A 17,896-nucleotide genomic window follows, 5' to 3' on the forward strand; every position below is an offset into this window, starting at 1 on the left:
CACCATCCCATTTTTGCATAAATGTACCAAAATAAATGGAGAACACATTGGGACTTTTACAACCTTCTTCTTCAGTTCCTTTGCTCGCTCGATTCATGCCGTTCGAGCTGCTAGGTCGATGACAAAAGTAACCGTAGCTTTGGTTTGTGGCAACACAAGTGAGCAAATGGACTCTGCCACCAATCCGTCGGTAAAAGACACCGGTGCTACCGCTGGGAACACCCAAACAAAGCCGCGGGTAGAGACTAGAGACTACGCGGCTGGTGAAACCTCCAATAGCCCACATTAACGTAAGTACGTAACCCTTGATTCTACTGGAACTAAAACAACTTCATCGTTGGATCATCGACAGGCCCAATGCAATAACCATAAAATTGAAATGCCGATTGAGAAGCAAACTGATGTCCGCAGGACAATCATTCCGTCCGCGTCCAGCGTCAGGGCCAGAAGACTGGGTTCTCGCCGGGTCCTCTTCCGGCGGCAGGAAAAGGCCAACTGGCCATGACAAGGCCGGAGCCGGGCTAGGACGACAGAACCCGCGGCGGTGCATGCGTCGGCGTGACGGCATGGGATCAGAAAAGGCGATGCCGCCGCGCGCACTTCCTTTGCGGCTGCTGCGTCTGGGATTTGCCTGGGACGGGAGAGTTGCTTTCCGGAGAAGGCGGCGGCGGCGGCAGCGGCAGGGGCAGCAGCCTCGCGCGCGCCTTTCCGGATTCGTTGTGTGATTTGGGCATCATGTCGCTGCTGTTCGGCCAGCAGGATGGGTGGTGATGCCCCGGCGGCACCCACGGCCTTGGTTGCGGTTCATCCTTTGCATGGAATGGATGGATGCTACGGTGCAAAGCTGCAGCCTGCAGGCAGAGCCCACAATCCTTTTTACTCTAAACACTGGATTACTTATATCATGAGTACTTGGTAGGTTTGACCTATCACTTTTTGGTGAGTTTTATTATACCCAGGGTCATGTTCAACTTGTCAGCTTGTGTTGGGAGTGCAGAGAATACTTGTGATGGTAGCGCAGCAGACTGTAGCACAGATCACGAGCCTTTCTGCCCGGTTAATCCCATCATTCCACTGCGCAATTGGCGATCAGTGTCGGACTCAGAACCTGGCCCATTTATTAGAATTAACTTGTCATCACGTTCCGAAGCCGCGTGAAGCTACCGCGGTAAAAAAAGAAATTGGATGGTCCAGAGGTGCCGGCGGTTAATTAATCACCCACTATAGCTAGTTGGGCCCGCGTCGCGTCCAAGCCCATTGTCAATTCTCCTGATCTCCACCATGGGTCCGCCGCGTCTACGGAGCGTGGTGCCCGTTCTTTCTTCCCTGCCGGCGTGCAGCCGCCGCCCCTCAGCAGTCAGCGTCGCGAGCCCCGGCCTCTCTCTCGCGGTCGCGGGCGTCCATGTGTCGGCGATCGGAGTAGCGGCTGGGGAAAGTTCTTTGAGATGGGGGCAAGCTTTGTCGTCCTGGAAGGCGTCGTGCTCGAGGTCATCGCTTTCATGCATGTGACGAACCCGTTTCGACAACCGAGGCGCATTGATCTTCATCTTCTTTCTTCTCCGCCGCTGCCATGGCATCGTTGACGATGGGAGCGGACGCGTACCTCCAGCTGTCCAGGATGAGGATCGCCTGCAAAATCTGCGACAATGACATGCATTCACAAAGGCAAAACTAGAACAATGTAGTACTTAAAAAAATAGGACAATGCATGCGCTTGAAACAGTACGGCCACCTTCATCAATCAGCATAGTGGAGTACTAGCAGATTGCATAGATTGCGTAGGTGAATGCCATGATTGAAGGGAACGAGCAAGCACCTGTAGGTGCCGTAAAGTGTTTAGCCAAGTGGAGTGGTGACAAGACAAAAGGGCGGGAACACGCTCTGAGCCTGAGAGGGAGAAGAGCCGGGAAAGGGTAAACGGAGCCCCCTTTTTTCCATATCTGCTCTAGTGGTTCGCCACCAAACCACGACGCATCCAGAGGTCGCTCACTGTTAACCCAAGCAGTAGTGTAGGACAATGCATACGCGAAGAGGGTTAAGGTGGTGAGAGCAGCAATTATTGGGTGCATCATGGTGAAGCTTCTGCGGCCGACGGCATCGGATCCTTTGCTTCGAGTGCACTGTAAGCAGTACAACTGCTTGCTTGCTGTAGTACAGGCGGATGAGAATTATGAGGCTGAGACCGGCTTTTGCTGTATAACGTGCGCATTCCTGGGACAGGATCAGTGCAGAGGGAAAGTAGCAACGTGTTCTTTTTCATATTACTCCCTCCGTTTCAAATTATATGTTATTTTACCTTTTTTAAATACAAATATTTTACTATATATTTAGACATATCATATATATATAGGTGCATAATAAAAATCACGTATCTAAATAAGCCAAAACAGTCTAAAATTGAAATGGAGGGAGTAATATTTCTTCTCACCTGAATGGTACCCATGGTTGCTGCCAATACTTCTATTTGTGATTGCATGGTAAAAATACAATGTAGGCTAAACATCTCGTGCTTATGTTGATCCCGTATAGAGAGGTGTATCGTTATCCTATACTGTTTTAATAGGCTCCTAATGTTTAAGGTTTCATGTGCGCAACATCGTCCGTCGATTTCGCTCCATCTTCCACAACCCTTGCACACCATGCTCTCAAAACCATCCCTTACCGTCTCCTTCCAAACTGCTGCCCGGTTACTGAAGCCCGGTTACTGAAGAAGAAGATCCACAAACTAATATTTTTGAAATATTTATCTTTATTTTGAAAAAAATATTGAATGCATTTTGTGAAGGTGTTGAAGTAGGTGAAAAATGTTGAATATAGTACTTTATTTAAAATGTTGATATATATTTTAGAAAATCTAAATATCATATTTTCCGATGTTGGACTAACCTTCATAAAATGTTGAATTTAGTCTACGAAATATTACTTGGACTTTTAATTTAGGTTATTGGGTTTAAAAATTATGAAATTTAAGTAGCTTTCATAAGTAAGATAAGAGACCCCATACCATTACTCCCATGTTACGAAGCTGACACCTGGTATGACAGTCGAAGTTTTGTACTACTATTTAATGTACCCTAAATTCTTTTCTTTTTTAAAAGGAGTGCAACATTAGTACATCTGTACATGTAAAAGCTTTTTCTCGTGGCGCGTCAAGTTAAACACAACTTGACAAGTGAAGTGAAAAACGGGCGCATTTCTTGGCCCGGGGCCGTGGCCGTGGCTCCCGCGAGAGGAAGGAAGGGAGCGGGCGGCAGATGTGCCGAACGGGAAGGGAAACACAGGACGCATGGACCCCCACGCATGGGGAAGGAAACTTTCGGCGCAGCCCACAGCTCCGTCGAGCCAGAGAGATGCCACGCCACCAGTGCTGGACGGACAGGAGAGGAGGAGAGACGTGCTGCCGTGCAGGCAGGTGCGGCGGGCGCGGCACGATGGTGTGCCTGCGCGTTGGCAGAGGACAGACGCGTCTCGCCTTTGGCGCCGCGGTTTCCGAGGAGCAGCGGCCAGCGCCGGATGCCCGCCTCGAGCCCCCCGCGCGGGCAGGCGAAAGCGGGGACCGGCCAGCCAGCCGCATCCATCCACACACCTGCCTTCTGCCATGCCCTTGCTTTTCTTTTCTTTTGTTTTGTTTTATCGGCGGGGCGGGGCGCCGGGCAGCGACCACAATAACTAAACCTGGCACGCGGCCAGTGCCCACCGCCGCAGGCCAGGGCAGGCCCAGACGCCCGCCGATTATTTAATGAAAGGCTGCGCCGCGCTGCCCTGGCCACCGGCCGCAGGCCGCAGCCCGTCTCGTCGCCTCCCCGAACGCCGACACGTCCGCGGCGTCCTCGACCCGCGGCATCTTGCTCACGTGATCACCCCGCGTCTCCCGCTCGCTAAACAAAACAAGGCGCAAAGCGTATCCTCGGAGGTCACCGCTCAATGGACGAGCGCTCACGGGGCGCCGCCGCCGACGCCCATTTCAAAGCTCCGCTGGGCCGTCGCTAGCGGTAGGACAGGGAAGAGCAAGGGGCCTGGCTTGCTCGCACCCGATCCGACGCCACCGGTTCCTGCTGCAGCAATGGCATTGGCACTGGCATTGCCTTGGCTGCTGGCACGCGGCTCGCTGCTGGGTGGGTGCGAGGCCCGACGACGCCGCTGCCGGCGGGTTTAAAGCAGGTGTGTGCACGGAAAGCCGGATCGGCTCAGCAGGGTGTCGTCAGTGGGCCAGCAGGCCTCCTGCGCGATCCAGCAACGGCCTGCTTGCTTGATGGCCCCTGGTCCCTCCCCTCCCTGCGTGGAAATGGGCCTGTGGCTAATGCACGCGAAGCGCAGAGGCTAAGCGCTGGGCCGCCTGTGTCTCTTTACTGCTGCTTTCCCGGCCTGTTTCCCGCTGCGTAATTATTGCCAGTATTTCTGTTTCGCTCGCTTGCTGCGGCTTCCCCAGCGGCCAGCGCGTACGGATGCCATCTCTCTCTGCGCCACGATAACCTGCCTCAGTGCCTGTCCCCTCTCACGTGACGAGGACAATGCCATGCCTTCGCGCACCAGCCGGAGCTGGGGGACCTTGCTGCTACTCACTGACCCTGACCACGCCTGGTACCACGCTACGTACTGCTGCTAGCATGCTTCGACATGTAAAGAGGCCTTTGATGCCACCTACGCGCCTGTACTGGTTTATTTATGTGGTTGGGCTTCTACTTTACGCACAGGAGAGGCAGGCAACCGAGAGAACAAAGCCCGTAGATAACTACTTCTCGCAGGGCCGGCCCGTAGAACATTGCAGGCTGAGACAGAGATTTAGCCCATGCACGGGCCGGCCTGGTGAATAAATAGCATGTTGGTACCAGGAGAGGAGATCCGCTAAGCTGGTAAACTTCCTCGACAACAAAAACAATTTGATACACTTAAAACTTCACGGTGCGTATGATCTTCTTGATCAATCTGTCACTGTTAGCTTTGTCATTTGCTATAGTTTTGTTCACGTCAGTTTATTTGCTCTTTTAATTTCTAATTTTAGTTGGGAGCTGGACAACAGATGTTATATTCATCAAAGATCGAAAACAATTGAAAACCTTTCTCCCCCAGATGAGGGCCACTGTACCCCTCACGCCCGATCCACATGTCATGCATTTGAGGAAGAGGATAAGGTGCAGAACCATAAAAACCGCGAGTTAGAAAATGTTCCGCCAAAAAGCTAATGTTTTTTTTCACGGCACCTTTTCATACCCGCCGATGTACCCATCCGCCGCGCCCAATTTCTTTTTCTCCCCCCGACCGGCGACCGCCGACCCCAACTGCCGACCGCATCGCCCTGGCTCCAGTGCGGGGCCTGGCGCCGGCGCCGGCGATGCGAATCCTGCTTATTAGGCGTAGGGAGAAGGGGGCGAGCTGGGCGGCGGCCAGTGGGTGGTGGCCGTGGCGTTGTCTTCCTCTGGGATGATGTGTTGGTGCGGCAAGTCAGTGCGCAGGAGGTACCCGCGTCCCTCCCCGCCCGCGAATCACGCGCGTGAGACGGTGAGGGACGAGCAGAGGCGAACGGAGCGAGGCGTCAATCTTGTCGCCCCTGAAACCACCCTCCCTTTGCCTGAACACGTCCTCTGAGCCCCCCCGTGCGCTGGCGCAGTCGTCTCCAAAGGCCGATCAGTGCCCAACCAGCCGCCTCTCGTCTCTGGGCTCGGCGACGACGACCATGGCGGTGCCGCCCCGAGGCACAGCTGCGCGAAGCTCTTGATGGCGATGGAGGACCCTCAAGGCAGAGTCGGCTGGCGGGGGCGCGGTGTTCGTCAGAGCCACGTGGCTGCCCAGTCCCCACCCGCTTCTCCCTCGCCGCCTGGGTCGCCAACGCCTCCGACGCCGACGTGCACCTCCGCGCCGAGCAGTGACCAGTGAGACCAGCGAGTACCTCGCCCTTGCCGAGCTCTACCTCGCCAAAGGCAGTTGCAGGGTCAGTTCGTTCCCCTGCCCTTCATCTTCCTTCTCTGTACGTGGAACTGGGTCATGGACGGGTATATATATGAGTTATTAAGTCAACTGAATTAGTAGGCGTACTGATTTTAGAGCAACTTGAAACATGCTACTCGATTTCATTTGAGGTGCACAGTTATGTTTGACCCTCATTTAGGTCGATTTGCACATAGATTTCAGAGTGTTGCTCGTGATGTGTTATCCGTGAACCCCTTCCGTGACCCGTAATCTGGGAAGGAATTTGGTCTTACCAGACGAGACTTAATTCAAGTTGCCAACTTCTATCTACAATTTTTGTTTTTGAGCTTTCAAGGGACCTACCAATCTGTTCTCAAATTCATATGCATGTACAATAATCAGTATATACTATAAATTTTTCAGAAAAATAAAGTTATAAAGACTGTTGGAATTAAGTGCAACTGAATGCTGATTTGGTAATACCTTTAGGCCATCTGCTGATAAATCCCTTGCAAACTTGCCATATGTCCCTGTCAAAAAGAGGCGGAAGCGCATTTTTTTTTTCATTTAGAGAGCTCACTAAGTAGTATTTTCCAAAGGCAATAAGTTTGTGCATGGCAGTTTGAGGAAGAGTCAACCACAAACATGATGGAGTTAAGGAACTAAAAAAATTAGGAAAAAGACAAACCTTCCGACCTTAGCATATAGACCACGCCATGGCAGTTTGAGTAAGAGTCGACCACAAATATGATGGAACTAAGGCACTAAAAAAAATTAGCCACAAGACCAAACCTTCAGACCTTAGCATATAGACCACTAATTGTTCATGGAAGGGAGATAATAACTTCTCCACATAGTATGTGCTCACCACTAGCTCCAGCACTGACATACTTCCTTCAGATCTTTACATTTGGTTACGTTGTCTTGATTGTTTAGAGCTAGGCTCAACAGAAACTGAATCGGAGCCACTTGCAGTTCAGTAGTGTATGAAATTGATTTACCTGCCGCTGTCAAAAATCCTACAGCACCTTCATCTCTTAAAAATATATTTTCCATGTCAATCAGCTGTAGTTGTCATTAGCATCTAGCCACAGCAAGACCTTAAGGTCTGAAGTAGGATAAAAGCTTTTTTTGAGTTATTGATCCTATTTATGGTATGAAAAAGGTTAATAAATATGTGTGGTCTTGTAAATATATGTGCTGTTGCTTGAACATGGTAGCAACATCTGTTAAAACAAATTAGTCAGCTACAGGTTCTGCTTTTCACCATTAGTTCGTTAATGGTATGATTCTAAAAGGATTTTAAGTTGGTGAAGAAAAGCTATGAAGAAAAATAAATAATTTGTTTTACATTGTAAGTTATACCGTAACATCTGTTGCACGCTTTGAAAGAAGCAATCATCCAGGAGTATCAGGAGGATGTTGAAAAAGGGTTTATTAAGTCATACTCTGAATTCACAAGATGGGGAAGGATGTATCAGTTGACATATTCAACCTGCTTGAAATTGCAAGGCAAGAGGGTTATTGAAGACGGAACGCTTTCAGTGAATCACAAGTTGCCGCACGTGCGTTGTTACTAGTCTTACGAAAAAAAACATACGAAAGTAGTCAGTTCAAAACGAGCCCAAAAAAGATCGCCCACCGTGGGGCTCGAACCCACGACCACAAGGTTAAGAGCCTTGCGCTCTACCGACTGAGCTAGACGGGCAACTTGCTGCTAATTTTCCGAATTCGTTTGATATCTGAGTCACTCTCACAAATGGATAACAAGCTCAAACTTCATTCTCAGTTTTTCCGATGCATAATTCAAGCGACCAGGACGGACACGGTGCTTTTTCTCGGCAAACCATCACTTCAAGCACGCAGCATAGTACATTCAGATAAGTTCCCGTCGATTCAAACCGTGCATCGCTCGCGGGCGAAGCCGACGCGGTCGTTGGCGACGTCGAAGAGCACGCGGTGGTTCTGCTGCTGCATGCTGGCCAGCACGTTGAGCGCCGCGTTCACGCCGTCCGCCGGCCCCGCCGCCATCGCCAAGCACGCGATGCCGCCCGACGAGCTGCGGATCATCACGTTCTCCTCGGGCAGCGTCACCGTCACCGGCCCGGCGAACGTGAAGCTGACGGTCGGCACCCTGACCGTCACGTTGTAGCACGTGTCGAACCCGCCGAGCGACCCCGCCACCGGCGCCCGCACCCTGCGCCGGAACGCATCGCGCACCGCGGCGTACACCGGCGCCGACAGCCGCGTGAACATCGTCCCGGCGTCGACGATGGTGCCGCTGCCGCTGGCTGGGTCGAACGTGAGCGCGGACGCCGGGACTGGCACGGGCTTGCCGCCGACGCGGATCCCGATCATGTTCACGTAGTAGAGGGAAGGGCGGTGGGGGTTGGACAGCAATGGTGTCGTCTTGATCCTCTTCGGTTGTCCGATGGGGCCGAGCCTGAGCGTGCCAGAGAAGTTGGAGGACTTGTAGCTCGGGAGGCAGTACGAGAAGACGGCGCCATACACGTCCTTTGTCTGCGACAGGAACGACAGCGGCCCACGACCGAAGCCGATGAGCCCCTGCGGCGGGACGGAGCTCCCCGTGACGACGTGGAGGCACCCGAATGTGTACGACGCGACGGCGTCGTTCTCGAGCGCGAGCGAGTCCTGCCCGAGCAGCGCCTGGAACGTGGACGCCGCGTACGTGAGGTTGAACGCGCACGACGAGCCTGCACCTCCGGGGCACGACGGGCTCGGCACCTGCGCGCACTCCGGGGAGCCGCAGCGCACCGGGCGGTACGTGGACGATTGCGTCGGGTCGAACGGCGGAGCCGAGGCGGCGGCGGCTGCGCAGCCCGTGCAGCCGCTGCACGGCACCCACGCGGCGTCGTTGCTGGGGTCGATGGCCACGAGGAGCGTCTGCGCCGGCGTGCCGAGGCGCGCGCGGGCGACGTAGTTGGGGATGCTCAGGATCTGCCGCCCCGGCGCGATCGGCACGAACGAGCGTCGGCCTTTGTTCTTGGTGTTGGTGTTGCCTGAGCCCGCCGCGAGCATGGCCACGCGTGCTGCGTCCGCCGCCGACTGGGCGGCGAGGGAGGCCGCCCATGCGGTGAGCGGTGCCCCGGCGTCGGGCGAGACGGAGTGGGAGCGTGCCAGGTGCAGCGTCGAGCTGCGCACGGCGGTGGAAGGGCCCCAAAAGGTGGACAAGACTACGAGGACGACGGATAATCTCTGCGGCGACATTGTTGAGTGCTCTTAAGAAGGGATCGGAGAGATTAGGTGGAAGGGTTGGATGTTACATGCTTAGAAGGTGTTGTATTTATAGGAGCTGTCAACAACATGGACATGGAGTGTGCAGTTGTGCCTGCCGCTTGGTAGTGAAGTTGCCTGTGCGTCACAACTAAGGAGATGCAACGCAACCTAAGTGGCGGGTGTATTGCATGGAATTGGCAGAGCTGAATGGCTCAGATGATGCGTTTCTGACAGAGGAAATGTTTCAGCGGGAAATCATTACATTGCCGCGTGAGACCTGCTTTTGTGCACAACAACCTACATGTGTGCTGCGGCTCTGTCGAATGGCATTGCGAGATGGATCAGGTTGGGCATCTCCGATCTTGACGCAGATCACAGTGATGTGGTTTCTGTGCTGTTCTGCACCCTTTTTATGATCACTATTCACTAGCCGCGTTGGTGGCTGACGAGGGGTCGAGGGCGCACCACCCAAACTGTGTACTCCATGGATGGTCCATGGTGTCGGTGGTTGGGAAGGAAGGCTATGGTGATTCTCGAGCTGCTGGCGTGGTGCGTCCGCGGCAAGTCTGTGGGTTTGCGGGAGGCAGGAGGTAGTGCTGCGACGAGATGGGCAGTTGAAAGGTAGACGAGCTACACCGCTCCGCAGGTTTGTGCTTGCTAGCTATGGCTGCCGAGTTGGGCTCCGGCAGGACACGAGAGCCGCACTTGCATATGTAACCGCATCTCCTTTACGCGTCCAAACGTCAACCCTCGGTCTTTACGCTCACCATGCAAGCCTGAATTTTGCACCGTCCGATCTGACGATCCGTGGTGCTCCCTGGCTTTTCCGTCAGATACTGCTGCTGCGCGCTACCTCCTGCTGAGCATCTGTGCTGCTGCAGCGCTCCGACTAGGCCAAAGCAGCTGCGTGCGCTTCCATATACATTAGGATTCTTTTACAGTAAGTAACTGTAGACATTGTTACTGTAATTTCAATTTGTATATTGTGTAATTTTAAATCTGCGTAAATTTGCATGCTGTTTACTTTAAAATCTGATTGGTATTTTTGCATTTGAGGGGTTTCTCATAGTTAGAAATAATTTGTTATTTGATTAACTATAGAAAAAAATTATTTTAGTTCTTAATTTTGCCTTATGCATTTTATTTTTCCTTCTATTTTCTGCATTAGTTTGTTTCTATGGGCTCAGTTTGGTTATTTTTTTCCTGCATCGTCTCGTCAGGATCCTAGGGTCATAATTTTTAGGCGACAGATCTGTTTCCATCACTTGATTTTTTTTTCTCTTCAGATCAGGGTGTTATCCAACTTCAAATCACCCGAGTGATTGTGGCACAATAACACATGGGTTGAGTGATGTGGCCACAATAACACCCGGGTTAGCAATAGACACTCCCTTACCAAAACTGCATTTGCTTGGTTAACCTTTTCTCTAAGTGCGCAACGTACATTTACCTGAAGGGTACTATCTCCTTCGTCCATATTACCAAGCACAACACAAATCTTTATAGCAAGCTAACATTTGTTTGTACAGCCCATGAATAATTTGACCTAGCACGAGCACATCCTAACCGATTGTGCTGGCTCTTTGACCTGTATGTAATGCGACCCTTGACATCATCAATTTAATTTCTACTGTATATGATTTCATTTTGATTTTTCTCACTGTCTCTATGGACGTTCAATCCTGGTGGTGAGGGAGGGCCTCATCTTGACGATCTGCTCGTCGTCGACGCCCATCCGCTTGGCCGACATGCCGGCCTCGAAATAGCGCTTCACAGCGCCCCTCATGTAGGCGATGCCTTCCCTGACATTCATCTTGTCCCGGATCCTGTCCTGCAGGCTGGTGAGCTCATGGTCCCCGTTGAGGACCGAGGCGAGCTGGATGATCTCCTGCTGGAACTCGCTCAGCTTCGCCTCCTCGTTCGCCTCGGTTTGCCTGATCCTCGTCGGCATCGGGAGTTGCTCTGCGTGTATCGTACAGTACATGGAGGAATACAATCAGGAACTGAGACTGAATACAGTGAAGCAAGCAGCAGAGCAGGAATATTGTGTATTGGTACGATTGCCGACAAGATGGAATCCTACCTGGGCAGTCCGTCCTGGGCTCGGTTCTTGTCTGCACGACGCTCTCGAAGGTCCCAGCCCAGGCGTCTCTTTTCGTCAGGAAATCTTGCGGCAGGTCGAAGAGCTTCTTCACCGTGGCAGGGATCGATGAGTGCTCGTATTGCGATGTTTGCGTCGGTCCATTTGGCCCATGGACAACTGAAAGAACACAAAAACTAGTTATTAAATAGGTTGTCAATCAAGTAGCTCGATTGGGCTAATGAATCAACAGACAAATTAAAGTTACCTACCTGTTCCCTTTTCGATCCATGGGGAGATGAGGATGGCCGGAACACGCACTCCGAGCCGGTCGAAGGTGAAGTTGTACGGCGGCGGACCGACGATGCCGTCGGGGCTCGGGACGCCATTGACGGGGGTGGGGACGTGGTCGAAGAACCCTCCGTGCTCGTCGTAGGTGAGGACCATGAGCGTCTGGTTCCACTGCGGGCTGGCGCGGAGCGTCTCGTAGATCTCCTTGACGAACATCTGGCCCTGGTAGACGTCGTGGGAGGGGTGGTCGTCGTTGGCGGGGTCGAGCTTGGAGTCGAGGTAGTGCTGCTCGATGACGGCGTAGTTGGGGAGGGAGCCCCGGCGGGCGTGGTCGCGGAAGGTCGGGTGGAACGGGTGGAAGTCGAGCAGGTACTTGAGCTTGCGCAGGTTGCGGTAGAAGAGCACCGCCGGCACGTCCTGGAAGTAGACGCCGAACGACAGGCCCGCGTCGTGGATGTTGTCGAAGATGGTCCGCTGCGGGTAGCCCTTCGCCAGTAGCCTGCATTGTTGGTCATCACGCCGCTCATCAGTTATGGTTGCTGTTACGAGCTTGAATCGTTTTTCTTCAGCGTCACCAGATGGCGGCAAACAGTTCAGGTGTTCAACTGGCAAGAAAACAGTTCATCGTAGTAGAAGAAGAGCCAGCCCATCCGTGAGTAATTGGGCCGAATATGCGGGCCTATGGGCCGCTATAGCTGGCATAACTGAGCCCAACTAGTAATAGTCAGGGAGGCATGCAGGCGCCACGCGCCAAATATGCTTTCTTAGCTGTTAAGCTTAGCTCCAGTGTTTCACACACCCGTCTGCTTTTTTGTCGAATGGAACCGCCTAGAAAGCAGCAGCCTAATTTCTCTTTTGTGACCCGGAGAAGCAGCCTATATAGTTGATAGTACATCTTCCTTTTTTTTTAAAAAATGATATAGACCCTAATCTGATGAGCAGCAGTATCTCGCGCTTGGCAGGTAAAGCCAACAGAGGTACGGCCATGACCATAGACGACTATGCCGGGTATCAGTACAGTGTGACAGCATCAGTATTTTTTTTTTAGCATTCCTCTCAGCTGCGGAACAGCGGACACGCACCACAGGTGCACTGACAGTGCCGACAAGGGAGCGTAGCATGTTGTCCCTGCACGCGCTGGAATTTAAGAATCTTCTCGCGTCAAATTCTCACTCGGCCCCAAGCACCGACCGACGCAGGTCATGGGCCCATGGCGCTGGCCGCCTGACAATGCCATAGCCGAGAGGTCGAGTGAGATCACAGTGCACTCCACAGTACAGTACTCTCCGTGTCCTCAACTCTCCGTTGAGGTCCAAAGGGAAGGGACCACATCACTCCTGCCCTCTCGAGTTTTTTTTTTTTTTTTTTTTGATAAAGGGCCCTCACAAGGTTGCGTGCGTGCCGCCACCACCACCTTTGGAGCCTTGCTTTCACATGGACGGACGGTGGATCGGGACAGCCTTAATCACCGGTGAATAAACCGTATTCATTCGCAGGGCATCAGCTAATCTCACCTATGGGTGTGGATGGAGCGGGGGCAGAAAAGCAGCTCCCTGGTGGCCCCGCAGGTTAATCCACCAGCGAAAGTAAAGTTGATTGGCCGGCGACGTGCCTGCCGGCCGGAACACTCGCCATAAACAAAAGGCACGCCGCACCTTTGATATCCACTGAGCCGGTCAATCACAGCCGGACACTTGTACTTAGCTGCAAACTAGGGTCATCATGCCGATTGCGAGAGGTGATGATATATAGTTCACCATAATTTTTCCTTCCCAGTGTAGGCTCACCATCCTTGCAAGAGAAGAGATGGCGAGTTCCTGCCTAGTTGTGCAGGCCGGTACGACAAGCCGGTGATCGATGAGGTCAGAGTTCGATCAGGCAGGAGGGAAATGCATGCAGACAAAGCAACCGTGACTTGGCGATGTTGGATTGCGGGAGGATAGAGCATCCATAGCGGCAGTAGCGTTGCTGGCCAAATTTTTGAACGTACTCTCTATGCTCCATGTAGAGTTCAACTGATTAAAGATTCTAACGTCTTCTGGCCTTCTAAGAGTTTGGGCAGGCTCCATGTTGAGGGAAATCTCAGATCGAATGGGGTGTTTGGGAACACCGTGCTAAACTTTAGCACCTGTCACATCGGATGTTTGGATACTAATTAGGAGTATTAAATATAGTCTAATCATAAAACTAATGGCACAGATGGAGTCTAATTCCCGAGACGAATCTATTAAGCCTAATTAGTCCATGATTTGATAATGCGGTGCTACAGTAACCATTTGCTAATGATGGATTAATTAGTCTTAATAGATTCATCTCGCGAATTAGACTCCATCTATGCAATTAGTTTTGTAATTAGGTCATGTTTAGTCCTTCTAATTAGCATCCGAATATCCGATGTGACCCTGCTAAAGTTTAGCACCTCGTATCCAAACAACCCATTAACAACCCATTAATGTTGCCTTGTGTGTATGACTTCTTTGAGAGAAAATGCTGCTACATACGTACATATGCATGCTGGCGCCAACTATTTCTGAACTAATTTGTGACGTACTCCCTGTTTCGTTAAGAGAAGCCTGCTTCGTTACAGAGGCTCCCTGTTTTTCTTTTTGGCGTGTGAAATTCCATTGTATTCCATTTAATACAAGGATTGTTTTTATTATGCTTTAATAAAAATTTGTGCCCCTCCCTACTACTCGGAGATCTTGCATGCTTACAACTTACATGCATGTATTGGAGATAGCAAATGAGGCCTAGTGTAACTATTTTTTTTGTAAGTTTAAACAGAGTGAGTAACTAGCTAGGACGCCATTAAAATGTGATTGTCTAAGTTTGCAACAGCTTTGACACTCCCCACCAAGCCACCACTAGCATAACCCAAGGTTGGCAACCAACCCCTGTGGCTGCACTGGATGTCTCTAGTCGTACGAAGGAACGAACGGATCGTTCACGTTCACACGCAACGAATAACCAGAAATCCAGAATGCAGCCAGCTCAAAAATTAAATATCGACAGACCGGCTGCAGATATTATCAAGAATGAAAGGCGCGGCGGAATTGAAGAGATAATGCAGGAGCAGGACGTACTGCGGGTTGTTGCTGGTGGCGCCGCCGGATGTGCCGGAGTGGACGAACAGGCGGTTGGGCTGCGTGGACGACGGAACCGACGCGAACCACCTGTCGCAGACGGCGAACTGGGCGACGAGCTCCCGGTAGACGGCGACGCTGTCTGGCGCGAAGCCGTGCATGACGGCGTCGGTCATGTTCCCGCCCAGCGACCGCGCCTGCTGCACGAAGCCGTCCATCCTCGCCGGGCCCGACGCGTCGTCGGAGCCGAAGATCTGCTGCCGGATCTCCTGGAACGAGTGGCCCGGGTCAGGGTCCACGTACTGCGCCCCCTCCCCGAAGTAGACGCGCCCCGCGCCAGGGTCCGTCGTGTTCGCCGGGTTCCACTCCGCGCCCGTCACGCCGTCGATCTCCGGGTTCAGACGCTTCATCCAACCCAGCATGTGGTCGAAGGAACGGTTCTCCATCACCACCACCACCACCGTCTTGATGGGCCCCGCCGCATGCAGGCGCGGCGGCCAGGCGGCGAGAAGGAGGAGGAGGAGGAGCACGGCGGCGGTGCCGAGGCTCGGTGAGCGGCGGCGGGCGCTGCACGTGCGGCCCGCCATTGCTTGTTCGGTTGTTCCTGTGTCTGCTGCGACACGACAGTGCGCAGTGGGGAGGAGGAGGAGGATTGGGGAGGGAGTGTGGGTGTGGACGGGTAGAGCTCGCTTCGCTCGTGACGGGAATAGACAATGGGGACGGTGGTGATGGACCCAGGCGGTGGTGGTGGTGGTGGTGGTGGCGTGGCGTTTTATTGGGTGCGAAGTGGGGTGGTGACGGTTGTCTTGTTGCGGACGGGCATGCCTGCATGGACAGAGTCTACAGGACTACAGCTATGCATTGTGGCCTGCGATGCTGAGGCTGAGCGACAGAGCGAGCATGACGCGGAATCGTGGCTAGCCTGCGCACAATTCCTTTCCTACTACGAGTCAAACTATTTTAATCATAGTATTAATCGGTAAACTAATTTTAAGCCAAATATACAAATATGAATCCTATGTTTCCAAACTAAACAACTACTAGTAAATATTGTGTGTGCTAGTAATGGTCAGAGTTTAAAAATCTGACTGGATTTCAGTCAATTAATTATTTGTGACTGGGCATAAAAAACTGAAAATAGTATGTTACTCATAATAACTAATAGAGTAGCTTACCCTGGCAGAATCAAGATCGTCTACTCTGTGTCGGGCTGTTTTATTTTTATTTTTTGAAAGAAACAGGCTGTTTTATAAATAAAATTCCTCTAGGTGCAGCGGTGTATGAACCACGTTCATATCATTCATGTTTGTAGGTGGTCTGTTCCGTGGGACTAGACGACTAGTGGTGGGAACATGAACAAGTGTGCGCCGCGCTCTCGTCATGCGTGTAGCCAAAAGGAGCCATGCAGCCGTGCATGCGTGTGGCCGGCCGTGTGCCGCACCTGGCTCGTCATGTTCGTAGATTGTGTGTTTAGGGGGTGTTTGGTTTTTTTAAGTTCGGACTAAAATTCATGTCACGTTAAATATTCGGATGTTAATTAAGAAGATTAAACATGAGCTAATGATAAAATTAATTACACAGATGGAGGCTAATTCACGACACGAATCTATTAAGCCTAATTAATCCATCATTAGTATATATTTACTGTGGCACCATATTGTCAAATCATGGACTAATTAGACTTAATATATTCATCTTGTAAATTACCTCCAACTATGAAATTGGTTTTGTAATTATCTACGTTTAATACTACTAATTAGTATTTAAATATTTGATGCGATGGAAATTTTAGGAGTTCCCGTAACCAAACGGGGCCTGCAGTTGATTCTCGTGATGATTGCTTGTGAAAGGAGATGCCCCAGTACAGGTTTCACATAATTGCAGAGGTCAAGATCAGGTCTGCATACAGAGTGAGCTAGCATATATCAGTAATTAATAATATAGTAGATGCCTCCCGTGCGCGTCGATCAGCCGCTGACAGTTTCTTTTTCATGTGTAACCATGAACGCGGGTGCGCCCGTTGCTATCAGCAGAAATGGCACGTCCAGGCGCTCATCATGTCATGTCATGCCGCGCCCGTCCCGCGGTCTACGGCGCAATGCAGAAAAGAAATCCCTCCGAGTCTGAGGCCGCGGGAGCAGTACTGCTCCGTAACCTTTTCCTTGTTTTGGGCGACGATCGCTATTCGGGGATCTTTGCATAAATAAAGGTGATATTCGGTCATCGTGTGGGGTTCAGGGGCAGGGGCACTGCAAGACGATATGAGCATCACGTTGGTGGCACGTCAGCCTCATCCCCGGTGGAAGACAGCAATCCTGGATTGCCAATCCACGCTTGCGTGTTGCGTCCTTCGCAGCATCGAATCTACAAGCCGGCGCCCAGGCTGCCATGCAGTGGGAGGCGTTTTGCTTGCGTGCTTCCGAATCCGGTGTACGGCTGAACCACATTTCTTGGGAAATTTTACGGCATTGCACTTGGGCACTCCAGTATGGGATACACAGGTGTTTTGCAAGTTTCAGTTATAACGACGCCCCATCTGACTTGTAATACGACAATCACAATCACAATGTGAATTGGGAGCAAAATTGGTAGCCCGACTGCAGACGCTAGGAGTGACTCACCTGCAACAAGAAAGACGACGACGATGGTGGTTGTTTACTTGTTTCGGGGGAGGGCACGCTGACAGCGAGGTCTTCACCATCGGTGTCGCCGTCACCTGCAGTGCCCGGCGGCGCGAGGCCCAGCAAAGAGCCCGGGTCCAGGACTCGAGGAACGTCAGTGTCGCGTGAACACGGAGCACTCTTGGGGTGTTTGGATAACTCGCTAAACTTTAGCACATGTCACATCGGATATCTGGATACTAACTAGGCATATTAAACATAGTTTAATTATAAAACTAATTGCACAGATGGAGTCTAATTCGCGAGGCGAATCTATTAAACCTACTTAGTTCATGATTTAACAATGTGATGCTACAGTAACCATTTGCTGATGATGAATTAATTAGCCTTAATAGATTCGTCTCGCGAATTAGACTTCATCTGTGCAATTAATTTTATAATTGGTATCCGAACATTCGACGTACCTTTCTAAAATTTAGCATTTCGTATCAAACATCCTTTGGCCTGTGGGCGGCGGCCGTGGCAAGCGGCACCTCGCTGGTGGACGGTATTTCATTTACCGTCCGGGTTCACGTCATTGGCCGTTGAATACTTGAATCCAAAATAAGCGGTAGAGACTCGATCTGACGAGGGTGGCTGGGAGTGTTATATGGGCCGATACTAATAGGCGGCCCAAT

The 17,896-nt window shown here is 51.7% G+C and overlaps 2 protein-coding genes and 1 non-coding gene across 3 annotated transcripts; all 3 read right to left on the reverse strand.

The window, feature by feature from the left end:
• Positions 1–7,542: 7,542 nt before the first annotated feature.
• TRNAK-CUU (transfer RNA lysine (anticodon CUU)) lies at positions 7,543–7,615 on the reverse strand. The gene has a single exon. It is a non-coding gene; the product is annotated as a tRNA-Lys (tRNA).
• A 52-nt stretch (positions 7,616–7,667) lies between these two features.
• Positions 7,668–9,273, reverse strand: LOC117855514 (aspartyl protease AED3). Its single transcript, XM_034737890.2, has one exon. The coding sequence runs from the start codon at positions 9,133–9,135 to the stop codon at positions 7,804–7,806; it is 1,332 nt and encodes a 443-aa protein (XP_034593781.1). The 5' UTR covers positions 9,136–9,273; the 3' UTR covers positions 7,668–7,803.
• A 1,349-nt stretch (positions 9,274–10,622) lies between these two features.
• LOC117859036 (non-specific phospholipase C2) lies at positions 10,623–15,347 on the reverse strand. Its single transcript, XM_034742207.2, has 4 exons — positions 14,599–15,347; positions 11,497–12,014; positions 11,228–11,404; positions 10,623–11,106 (listed from the first exon to the last, which is right to left on the reverse strand). Exons 1-4 carry the CDS (start codon positions 15,183–15,185, stop codon positions 10,811–10,813), a joined length of 1,578 nt encoding a protein of 525 aa, XP_034598098.1. The 5' UTR covers positions 15,186–15,347; the 3' UTR covers positions 10,623–10,810.
• Positions 15,348–17,896: the final 2,549 nt, after the last annotated feature.

The sequence above is a fragment of the Setaria viridis genome, chromosome 5 (genome assembly GCF_005286985.2).
Source record: "Setaria viridis chromosome 5, Setaria_viridis_v4.0, whole genome shotgun sequence".
NCBI classification, from domain to species: Eukaryota; Viridiplantae; Streptophyta; class Magnoliopsida; order Poales; family Poaceae; genus Setaria; species Setaria viridis.

Bases quoted from the DNA above. Each gene is read 5' to 3' on its own strand.
- LOC117859036 (XM_034742207.2), bottom strand. From the start codon at position 15,185: ATGGCGGGCCGCACGTGCAGCGCCCGCCGCCGCTCACCGAGCCTCGGC. The intron at 12,015-14,598 runs GTACGTCCTGCT...CCAACAATGCAG, and splicing joins GCCACCAGCAACAACCCGCA to GCTACTGGCGAAGGGCTACC. The intron at 11,107-11,227 runs GTAGGATTCCAT...CGATACACGCAG, and splicing joins GCCCAGGACGGACTGCCCAG to AGCAACTCCCGATGCCGACG.
- LOC117855514 (XM_034737890.2), bottom strand. From the start codon at position 9,135: ATGTCGCCGCAGAGATTATCCGTCGTCCTCGTAGTCTTGTCCACCTTT.